This window comes from Trichoderma evansii (genome assembly GCF_050947405.1).
Source record: "Trichoderma evansii strain SZMC 28006 chromosome Unknown GGI43scaffold_3, whole genome shotgun sequence".
Lineage (NCBI taxonomy): Eukaryota > Fungi > Ascomycota > Sordariomycetes > Hypocreales > Hypocreaceae > Trichoderma > Trichoderma evansii.
Genome location: NW_028145203.1, coordinates 97,195 through 109,336, shown reverse-complemented (window position 1 = coordinate 109,336; position 12,142 = coordinate 97,195). Strand labels below are relative to the sequence as shown.

The 12,142-nt window shown below is 47.3% G+C and overlaps 1 protein-coding gene and 1 non-coding gene across 2 annotated transcripts; one reads left to right on the top strand and one right to left on the bottom strand.

The window, feature by feature from the left end:
* Nucleotides 1–410: 410 nt before the first annotated feature.
* Nucleotides 411–865, top strand: GGI43DRAFT_233773 (uncharacterized protein). Its single transcript, XM_083200560.1, has 2 exons — nucleotides 411–438; nucleotides 499–865. The coding sequence occupies exon 2, from the start codon at nucleotides 539–541 to the stop codon at nucleotides 758–760; it is 222 nt and encodes a 73-aa protein (XP_083063747.1). The 5' UTR covers nucleotides 411–438; nucleotides 499–538; the 3' UTR covers nucleotides 761–865.
* An 8,098-nt stretch (nucleotides 866–8,963) lies between these two features.
* GGI43DRAFT_t38 lies at nucleotides 8,964–9,057 on the bottom strand. The gene has a single exon. It is a non-coding gene; the product is annotated as a tRNA-Leu (tRNA).
* Nucleotides 9,058–12,142: the final 3,085 nt, after the last annotated feature.

Below are 12,142 nucleotides of genomic sequence, written 5' to 3'. Positions count from 1 at the left end.
GCACCAGCATCGGCACATGCATATGCAGAGCCAGAGCAAAAGGCCCTTTCTCTCCTGTCTGCTGCAGAGCGCCGTTTTTGGCTTGTTGTGCCTGTGTCTCGCCTTGTCTGTCTCCTACATGGATGGGGCTGCTGCACGTCCAGCGTACCGTATACAACTAGCAGCGAGCGATGGATTGATCAACCTATACGCAGTAGGAAGCAAAGTACCAGTACCAGCGCTCTGCTCGCTCGCAATCGGCTCGACCATGGCTCTGGTACCACTGGCACACCAATGCGCAAAAAAAGCCAAGGCGACGGAAGCACGCTCCTGGGACCCTCAATCCTTGTCTCTCTTCTGAGACTACTGCACCGGAACCTCGTACATGTACCATAGCGCAGAGGCTGCTGCAGGCTCAAGGCACAGATACTACCTACGACGGAGTACTATCAGCTGCTGGTAAGTAGTACTACCTACTACCTACTATACTACTGTATCGCACTACAGCACTTGGTGCAGGCTGGCTCATAAACACAGTACGAGCGCTACACCATCCGGTATGGCGCATATCACATTATCTCCAACTCCGTCACTTGGGCAATCTGTAGCCCAGTCTATTACGCGCGTGCTGCATCCTGGTCCCGGTCGTGGGAAGGCCCCGCACCCCCTTGCCTCTGGACCTTTTTCCCCAATCATGGCTGCATTGAGCATCTGGTGGTGCAGATCTTGGCGGCCCTTGTGTTTGCCCGAAACCAGACGGCAGTCCCAGCGATGGTGCTAGCAGTGCCTACTGCTAGGAACAGCCACCTAGGTAGATGCTACCTGTGTATTGGGGTTAGCACCAGCCGGCGATTTTCATTTGCTCTCCACAGTGCTTATCGTCCTCAGCTCGCGCGAGGATTTGAATTGCAAGCCAAGTGCTTGGCTGCGAAGGATGAGAGGGATTCAACCTTATGGGGACCGTTGCTCCGTAGCCCATGCACCGATATATTGGTGAGCCACGTTCCCTGCTGCCTGTGCTTGGGCATGTTTATCATGTCCCCCGCACCATGCATCGATTATGATTATCAAATCGTTTCGCTGCCGCTATCTGTGGATGCCGCGTGACGCTAGCAGCGAACCAGATAGTGCTCGGAGCCCGCTGTCTCTACGGGGAAGTTGGGGGTTGGTGGCTGCTGGCCTTCTTTTAGTGGTCTCTGGCTGCCGCGCTAGGGCCTGGGGATGCTAGCGCGACGGGGCAGTGGCGCAAGCGACATTTACTCCAAGCCCCAGGTTGCAAATAAGGCTAGTCCACCAATTGGGTCGTCGACAATCCCTGCACGGATTCTTGGAGAGTTGCAAACGCTCGAGTTGAGTTGCAGTGCGACATCTGGCGATGCTCCGGCTGTCTGGTTGCTAGAGCGTACGGGAGAGCGATGCTGTTTGACTCTAATTCTGTAGCGCACACAGCCTCGTGGTGACAATGCGCATGGTAACGCTGATCACTGCTACGTACATCCGGCCAGCCAGCACCTGCATATACAGCACAATGCATATCTGAATCGAGGTGTCATCGCCTGGGTCTCTGTTCTGGATCTCGGCGAGACCCTTATGGTACCTGGCGTCCAGCATCTGTTTCTGCTACCTGACGGTACAACCAGTGTGAATTACTCCGCACACCGCTTGCCATTTGCTGTCAACCATGTGCCACTGTATGGCGATTGGAATAGGCTTTTTGTACCCGGTACATGTACCTTCACATGAATTCGTAGGCCAGATGGCAGCCACGATCACTGGCAGACAGCTGCTTCGCCTCGCGGAAGGAATACGCAGGCACATGCTTTTCGCTGTAGCAGTCCAGAATCCCGTCCACTCCATACTCGACTCACGCTCGGCTCATGTATTGATGATTTGATATCAAGCCAGCCAAGGCCATTCCAAGTATCACCATTTCCCATTAGAAGCCAGAAACGTCTCACGCCATCTGCTGAGCTGCTACAAACCGACTTACTCGTGTTAGCCTGTCTTCAGCTCTCTCTCGGACCTCTCAGGCACTCCGCAGCACCCAGATCGCTCACCCATCTGTCCAGACATCACCAGACTCGTCTCCGCAATGGTTCCATTTCTATCCAGCTGGCCTGGCTGCCATCTTGTCACACTCCCCTTCCACGCTTCTTTACCCACGCCACATGGCTCGAGTTCGCCTTGATGATACCGCCCGCTGCAGGACAGCCTCGCTGCTGCCGATAGCCATGCCATCCAGCGAGAGGCGTCTGCATGATCCACAATGCCATCAGCTCGTTCACGGCTCAGCCGATAGAAGCCAACTTTTGCCTCGTCTCATGTCTCATACCGATACAGCAAACAGGTAGCACATACACCGATCACACACCGGCTGCTGGCGTCATTATGAAAGCCTCGCCTCGTATGCGTATGTACAACCACAGCGTCTGTAGTAGGGCCAAGGACAGACACCCTGGCTCCTAGGCCTCCACCACACCATGATAGGACGGCAGCGTGTGGTTGGTGGTTGCATCCCCGCGCAGCCGGTTTATCTATTCTATTCAAGCTTAGCACTATTCGCGGCGCGCCATTGGATCTGATGCCCTCCCGGTGGCGATGTGGGCTTCCATGAAGCATTCTAGCAAGCTTCTGCCCTGCTGACCTGCCATTCCTGGCCCAAAGCTGTTGTCTTGGCCCGAAGCGACGGCGGGTCGCATCTTCTCTGCTCTGCACGCTGTGCTCCCTTCTGGTATCATCGCCGACCATCCAATTTCACTGGTCGCGGGGCGAACACGAGTCGTGAGCCAACAGAAGCTTGCCGCTTCAAGTACAGAAAGAGGACCGTCTGCTCACTTTTGCGCAACTTATCTGCTCTATTAAACACGGCAAGTCCTGCTTATCTGCCTAGGGCAAGGGAGAGGCCAATAATCTATCTCTGACCGAAGAGGTTGGTCCCGTCTTTCCAGGGGTCTTTGCTCTCTTTTCTGTCTATTGCTCCGGACAAGGCTACTCTCCAGTAAGCTCGCAGTAGTCAAGTGCCTCAACATCCTGGTCCTTATCCGAGCATGTCGCCCGCAGGCTTCAAATTCTTTGTACCCCTACGAGCTACCCAATTTCATGTACATGGTTTACTTCCTAATTTGCAGCCCTTCTTCCTCGTCCGTACTGACGAGATGTACAAAAGTATGATCTGGGCCAAACGCTAGCGACGCGAAATCAGCCTCAGTAGGGCTATTGGGAGACGCAATGGCCATGTTTGCCTCCCGTGACAGATGAGTAAAGGTTAGCTTGACGCTACCGCCAAGATCTTGGCGATGCTTGTCTCTCGCCTCGTCCAGCAACAACCCCATCCAGGTCAATGTCTCTAGATTGCAGGCACAAGCGGCGCAGAGTAGTTCTATCTGCTGTATCACTAGTGGCGCCTAGTAGATTTACCACGCATGACTACGTGTAGTAGTCCTTCACGTATCTGCGAACTGACCATGCCGCTAGTACAAATATGTAGGTCACGATAACAATCTTGGGTTGACCGTTTGCCTTGCTAAAAGCCCGATTCACCTGAATTGCAACTCCCGTTCTGCTCCAGAGGGACACGCCAGAACCTTGAATGATTTAGAATGCTTTTAGCGCTCTCCAACTCTACGGTAGCCCGTGGCGCTATGCCTTCTGCCTCCTTCGGCTAACACGACCCCTCCCTCATGATAGCCGAGGGGGATTTGAGGCATCCATGGCGAGAGGACTGTACCGCCACAAGACCGAGTGCCAGCACTAGAATGCGATATTTTTTTCTAGAAGCTGGTTAACGCCTAGATGGCGCTATTAGCAGGAGGTTTTAATCCCCTTGGTGACACCACGTTCGGGCAAGACGAGCTGCTAACCCAGAGGCTCTGATTGGCTGGAGGCTTTGCGACTCGCTGCCCTCTACTCCATACTTCAAGCCATGCTTCGAGCGGATGACTGACTTGTCCCTGCTTACTAGCGTTGTTTTCAATATCTTTTCTGCTAAGATAGCATTCTAAATACTGCGTATTTAGATACGAAACTTGGCGGCACACGGACCACGAACAGCTCATATACATGACTAGTCTGGGGTGAAGTGGCTCGTTAGTAAGAACAAAGAGCCACAGCTGGGCGATAACACATGTCAAGTGGAGAGAGAGTGAATCTCGGCATCGCAGAGGCATCAATGCACGTGCGCTCTATCCACTTGCAGTGGCACTGTTTCGGCTTGGCCTCGAATATGGAGCAGCAGCAGCTTTCTCAACGGTTTTTCGTTACATGGATCGCAAGGATAGCTTGATGCTACACCACCAAGCACATGTTGGCAGCGCGGATCATATGTGCGGGCACCTCACTCAACCTACTGGCCTAGTCAGCACCGCCTTGCCGCCCGCAGGAACAGCTTTTGGTGCCAAGGTAGCCCGCAGGACGTGCCTTGCCTAGCTGGCCTTCTGCCGCTTCTACTGCTATGTATCGAAGGCGTTCTGTCACCCCGCAAAGCACCAAATTCTCCGTAGGGTAAGGCGGCACGGAGGGCGCATCTTAGGACGGTCTATATTTGTCACCGTAGGACGTTTATCTTGTTCTAGAATCGTTAGAAAAGGCTAAAAAGCACCGAACACTAAGCTGATGCTTCACGCTTCCTCAAGCCAAGCACGAGTTGCTTCAGGTGTCATAAGCCAGACACACACTAATGCCTCTTCATACGGTCCCCGTATTTCCCGCGAGACGACACCGCTGAATGCTACCATAATAGAGTCCTGCTAAGGCCATTCGAACCTCTTCAAGCACTAGGCCTCAGCAATGGCCCTTGCAATCTCATGCCACCTCCCACGACGCTATTGGGATGTTGGACTAATGCCCGCTGCACTTACCTGCTCCGGCCAGCGGTAGCTGCATCTGGCTAGGTCCCCTCGACTGGCGTAGCAGATGGACGAATGGCATTGTTGCTCAAGGATCGGCGACGCCGCTCCCTCTGCTAGTGCTTCGTACAAAATATACGCGATTCGGTATGCATATGTATACCTAAAATGGCGGTGCTAATACCAAAGCAGACCGAGCTGATAAGCTCAATGAGTGCCCTCGTGCCCAATAATCACCAGCTGGCGGCGTCTAACACGGAGCAGCCGCGTCTTGACTCGACTGAGTTAGAGAGCCTGGCCAGAGCAAGCCATTACTGTTCGTTTGGAGAACGAAAGTGATGACAGTAATCGCTAGGCAAGGGTGGGAAAGGGCAGAAGCTGGCCACGATCAACAAATCGCTCCCGTCTCGAGAAAGCTATGTGTCAACTCCATATCTCGAGGACCCTGTTCCGCTTTGGTGGGTTCCTGTCTTCTCTTTTGGAGGATCCGCCGCGCTTCGACCGAAAGATTGGACAGGGAAGCAGTGACATGTTTGATTGTTGGTAGAATCTTTTACGAGTCAGTGTCAAGTAACGCCAGTTTATCTTCCCATGCCTGGTCTATTATTATGAGAGAGCTACTCCGCAATCTCAAGCATTAAGCGCTCAAAGCTGAAGGAGATGGCGCGTTTGGCCTCCCCCTCATTGGAATCATCAACTCGATATCGCTCCACCAGCATCCATCGCTTATTACAGCTGAGGGAAAACCCCTCATGACGTTCAACGTCAGCAACAGCATGCTTCTGGTTGGGCTCATCCAGACAGGGTCGAGCTCCGGAACGTCAATGCACCACGCATTGACACCCAAGCTATCATGTTGAAGAATTCGTGCATTTGCATAGCATCTCTTCCCTGCCAAGGAGCGGATTGCTTCTTGAAATGCAACCGCTGAACGACAATCCTCTCCTCTTTGCGACGCAGATACTACCTATAATGGAGCTGTATCCATTCCAAACGCATCACCTTGATTCAAGCTTAATCCGATCAATGCGACGGTAAGAAATCACAGCTAGCTGGGCAGTATACACTTTGTTTTCACAAGCTGAGCCGTTCTTAGTTGGCTTCCACCGTGCACTTCGATAGCGCCTCCCCTCCGCCTCTTCATCTTCTCAGCCCAGGCAAAATCGGCATTCAAGACTTCAACTGCTGCGGAGTAATTTACAAGAGTTGCCAGAGTTGACAAACTCGCGATGGGATCATTCTGGCTCTCTCGGCTCACCCCTCCCCATGGTGGAGTTTCAATTACGTACAAACTTGCAACTTCTCTGAGCAATGGCGAGATCCTGGAATCTGGGCAACTCCAGTTTTTACCCCATCGACTAAACACATGCTCCAAGATGGACGAGATGCGAATATCTCTTTGTCATGGCAAATCCGGGGCCCCAGGTTTTGGCAGATGAATCTGGTGGCAAGCAGTCGGGAAGAGGGCCCAATGGGTCCAGCCCGTGCTCATGTGGAAACTTGGTCGAGATCATCGCCACAAGTTGAACCTTTGACCTCACCGAATGCATCTACTTCTATTTTAGAGGAGGCTGAACTCAATTAACGAGGAGTCCAAGGCCCGTGCGATCGTAGCGCGACTGCTGCATACTACTTTCGCGACATCTTGGGGCTCGGCAATTCGCGGCTAAACCTTCCTGCAGTCATTCTACGCGCGAATCACGAAGTTTGCTTTTTTCAGCTGCGCCATCATTGTCTTGCATGTGCATTCTGATTGGGCACAGAGTGGGCTCTTTCTCTTTGATCTGATTAGCCAATGGCGAGTCTTTTATTAAATCTCCCCTGTATTTGTTCTTTTGGTGTGGCTTTTGCCACTGATTCATGGGGCAAGCCTTGTTTTTATGCCGCTGACACTGAGGTGTTGCTGTGGCTTCAAGCCACTCCGACAGCCATGCTGGGGGAAATTGAGACGAGAACGGCTGCTGTTAGATACAATGCGACAGCTCATTTTCCCGCTGCATGCAGCTTCCGAAGTTATCCGGCGAATATTCAGGGGGTTGGGGTAACGCGAGTGACAATGCGATGCGATTATAATATCAAGACGACCGTTTTCAGCCAAGGAGAGAGCGAAAGTCAAAGCGAGGAATACATCAGTCGGTTTACGAGCCATCCAACCATTCATTCTTGATGTTCCAAACCTTCTAGCCTGATATTTTGACTTTCTTCTTCCCCAGACGGGTAGCCAGCCCCCAAAAGAAGGAGGCGCGCGCTTGGGGAAAGAGAGTTTTTCTCTAAATCCTTCTAATTGCCTATTATGGGAATTTGAGCGTGAACATGGCTTGATTGAAGAAGTTGTGTTGTCGCTTCTCATCGGGGCATTTGCTCTTTTGATCAATTTGTTTCCGCGCGGCTGGTGGCAAATGGAAAGGATTCCGCTTTGCATCTCGATCTTTGCTGGCGTGTCATTTTGAACGCGACTTATTCGTCCATTCATCTTTCTATGCTTGTTTTGCCAAACTTTGCTAGTTGTCTTCTTTTTTTTTTTTTTTGCCTCGTGTTCGAAATCTTGATTTTCTTGGCTTTTTCAACGGCCTCGAAAGTAAGTTTTGGGGATATTTGCCTTCGTCCTTAACGGAGCAACATGTCCTCTTGTAGTGCTGTAACTTGGTCCATGGGCTTTTATGCGAAGCACTAGGAGACGGAGTGTTTTTCCCGTCGCATTTGGCTATGGTGAAGAGGTAAGAAAACTATTCCTCCAGCATTCTAAATAATGGTAGTCGTGTGCATTGTCCGTAGGATATCTCGTAGATTTTACTGCCGCCATTGTAAAGACTCTTTTGGTGACTATTTTGAAACCGTGGAGAGAACCTCGAGAGATGTTTGTTATGTTGATATCACATTAAACGAGATTAATAACCTGCCAGAACTCGCCCCTTTTTATGACAAGTAGCCATTATTGTCAATCGAAAATAGTGAGTTAACCAGCCTATCTGCATAAGTTAAGGGGGAGAATCCATCTACTTTGGTTTAATCCGAAGCAGACTTTGCTTCTATTCTGAACTGAGTACACAGAGTATGGTGTAATACTCTGATTCTTCCATTAGGGAGACAAGTTCAGCACAGACAAATAGGGGGTTTCTCTTGACATCCAAAGGAACTAAATCCTACGCTGGTTTAATCCTATGAGATTACATAAGTTATTTACGTCTACGCTGTGATAGCTAAGTAAGGACGCAGCGTACTCTTACAAATCATCATCAGTCAGGGGTACGAAACGAGAAATATTGTGCCCACGAACTGCAAAATTAGTTGCCAGTTGGGTTTCAGATTTACGTAAGGTGAGGTTTAAAAGAAACACTATTGTCAACCACTAGTAAAGTTGTTGGGTCAGGAAATTATCTTTCCAAACTTGTTGCCGGCTATCTGAAAGAGTCTGCTTTGTAAAGGCCTACTTTGTAAACTAATAGATTACCCTGCACTGCTGCCTTGGAACATCATCGCCAGTGATAAAACACTCGTGTATATAAGCTATCACAAAATTTTAAATCTTTCGTCTCTCATTGTATCCGTAATTACTTTTAACAGCCGGTATTTTTACACTTAATTTGTTGCTGAATGAGTGTAGCAATAGCTCCTGGTGCCGCATTTAACATCGCCACATTATAACATATTCCTTTTTCAGCAAACGTATCATCATTTTGATGAATGTTCAGCCTATGAGCCCATGCGAGTAGTAAATGGGGAAAAATCGATTTATAAAATCGATTTATCTACTCATTTGTTTGTTCATTTCCACAAAGAAGGCGTAAAAGATGTTTCATAACACTCTGTTCCCTTTCCGATTTTCGCATATACGGATATCATTTCCTTAAGTGCGGCTATAGACTTCGGCAATGCACAGTTACATCTCAGAATATATAAAATATGATCGACTACTCTATACTGTCATTTTTCTTTGTCTTCTGTTTGCATCTATTGAGATTTGATTACGGAGCTCTCCTTCATATAATCCATGAACCCCGCACTAACGCCATAATACCATTGGGTGCCTCGCCCAAAATCACGCTTTCTATCAGCTCGACGCCGCTACACCCACAGCAAGACATCTTACCACATCCACGTCAGATTTCTATACCATTCAAAACCCGCAAAAAAATAATCTGCCAAGACAGGGGTTTGAACCCTGGCATCTCTCGATAATGGTGTTAAATAAGTGTACTTAAAACCATCGCCATAACCACTCGGCCACCTTGGCTGGAAGCATTAACTAGCGCTAACGCGAGTTGCGGGTTTTTATAAAGAAGCTTGGTCTCACGAGATATGCTATTTCGGCTTTTTTTTTTTTTTTTTGCTGTAAGATGAGAATAGGAGCTGCATATGTAGATATTCAGGTTAATTTTACAAATTTTCTTGTCTATTTTGGAGAAAAGAAAAGATATAAAGCTTGGTGGTAGGTGGAATACAGCACGTAATGCGGCATATGAAGAATATATAGACTGCACAGGAGAGCGATGAAATCCGATGCGAGCAACAGCATCCAAGAACAAAATAGCTATTAGTAGTAGCAGTAATTCATTTGAGGAGCATTTTATCTCATCTCATTTATTTATTAACACCCAAATTTAGACTAAAGTTTGAACGTTTATGCTTGTTGATATGAAGCAAGTGAATCCGACACTCTTCGTAAGGTTCTCACGCAGCTATGAACCGCATCAGGGAACAAATATAGTGGAATAACGCGTTTACCGATGGTCAAATAATCTTTACGTTGTAAAACGACCATGAATGCTGGAACGACCAGGCAAGAGGCATGGGGGGTAGAGTGAAGAAGCAAACGATCAAACTAGCTGATTAGTATTTTATGTATGAGAGTCTCCTGCCACTTTATGTCCTCGAATATTCCAATTGACATAAAATATTACTTGACATAATATTGATTTCATCAGCTGATTTAGTATCTTCAGAGATTCCCGTCATGAAGGATGGATAGGACTCGCAAACTTGACAAGGTGGGTATTGGAGACTGCTCCGCTTAAAAGTGGCCGACACGCCATATTCACAAAATCTCGAATACGAACGTGACAGTAGAAAATTTTTACTGGTTTCGGATTGTGAAGCCTAATAATGGGTATATTTTATATATCCAACAATGTTATCATCCAAGCCCAACGAACGCCATCCTAGTTACATGTAGCTATGGCTTTTCTAATGCTACAAAACACTTGATGAAGTGGACGTTGAGGCTATGCAACATATCGATGATTCATACATTCCCAGTGATGAGATGAAAATTACAGTTTATTAATCATGTGCTATGCTGGCATGTCTGCTGTAAAGATGATGGTTTACTGATACAGCACTAATATGTGGCAATCGAACTTATATATTCAGCAGCATAGTGGTTGTATACACAGTCCAAAAAAGAGAAGTATTAAATTCCAATAGCAGAAGAAAGTTTCCGATAGTGATCACCCTTAATGAAAGCATATAAGTAGCCTGGGTCTCGAAATTGGCGAGTTGCTAATATCTACGCATGTTCACAAAGTGGCAAGTTTACCAACGATTAGTTCATAGCACGCCAGGTGTAATAGTTGAGCTTCCGCTACAGTTTTCTAGTACTTTGCTGTCTACAGGCTCTTCTTATATCACCTTGATAATATTTTGTAATGTTGTATTCGGAAAACTAGTAAAAAGCTCTTATCGGTTCGTTCTAAGTAACTGTTTATTGTATTGCTCTATAACTTTATGTATAATCTTAGAGACTTTAAATCTGACGTACATTTTACATATTTTATTCGTCATCTCTCGAGATTTATTCATTTTCTCCATAGTGCCACCAATCAGTATCTTCTCTCAACCATCTCCCGGCCGCCGCTTCTAAGACCAATTCCTTCAATATCATTTAATGGCAAGTAAACGGGGCAGGTTCTAAAAGAAAAGACTACTAGGTCTTCAATGTTTTATCAGGTTATATCAATATAGCTAATTACATCTTTGGAAAAGTCTTAGTGAGATGTGAAGGATAATGATGGCATATTAGACTTGGTTGATGTATTGCCTGGTTGAACTATATACGATAAAGGCATCTGAATACATCTGAGTAGAAACAAAGCCTTAAAGTTCACGTACGTTTAAATGCCAATACCGTAGTCCATCTTATGCCTTCTCATTCCCTCTAGAAAAAACACTACAGGATGTCCTACTACGGTGGGAGAGGATGACTCTCACTTCCCCAATAACAAACGCTTCTCTTTATTTCTTTCAAATAATATCTCATCGTATTTCTACTCTGCCAAGATGAAAGCGACAACCAAATTCTGAGTCTTGTCATGTATTTGACTAGTGAAATGAGCATTAACGTCACTAGTCTATCATCAATTAATCAACTAGCCACATATTAGCATGCTAGAGTGTTACATCGCTGAATAAACGTCATTCAAGAATGTAGAAAGTATATACAGATACCAGTGGACTCTCTAGTTAGGTAGCGAATACGACCTCTCTAGGACGTTCGAGGAGCAATTTAGATAGTATAGTTGTTTCTTGCCTCTTGCCCTAATAGGAGAAAGTATGAGAACACCTGACATGCTAAAATTTCATCATTTCATTTTGATACACTAGTGCGCAGTAGATGGCAGCTATTATGACTGTTTCTGAAGCTAACATGTCCTCAACGTTCCATTGAAACATAAACTATAAATCAAGCTAATTGTAAATGGCAGCTGTCACTTTTTTCTTAGACTCCAATCTCCCCCGCGTGTACTATTAAGCGCATGTTAAATCATTATCTCACAAACTCTCGTAAATGTCTCTTGGCCACGTAATACTCTCCCTGGATAAGGGATTCCCCGGATGAGAAGGGAGTACCAGAGACGTCTGACGTGCGCATTATGAGTCTCAGTACATAGTATGCTCCACAGGCAAAACTACTGTCTCAATTAATACAACACAATTTATTGACATGCCCCTTTGTTCAGTAGAGTCCAGATTCGTCTGCGCCTCGGAGTAGTACGCAAGCATAATTTGGAGAGCGCATGAACGATCAACTCGTCCCACAGTTACGGATAAAGTACAGATCAGTACCCTCCCGTTTTACAGCTTTAACGGAAAGTCTCCGGACCCATTGGCTACCATTCAAATAGATAGGCAAGGGGCTATCTTTTCCAACATGACAGGTGACAAATGACAGGCTGGGGAAATGCAAAGCTGGGATTACGTACTAGCGGGTCGGGAAATGTTGGAATTGAAACAAAGAGCCTTCCCTCAGCTGAGCCGTACTCCATATTCTTGCTGCCAATCACTGAACACTGCGGTCTCGGACAAGACGTCTGGCTGCACAA

Coding starts and splice junctions, on each gene's coding strand:
- GGI43DRAFT_233773 (XM_083200560.1), top strand. CDS start 539: ATGGCGCATATCACATTATCTCCAACTCCGTCACTTGGGCAATCTGTA.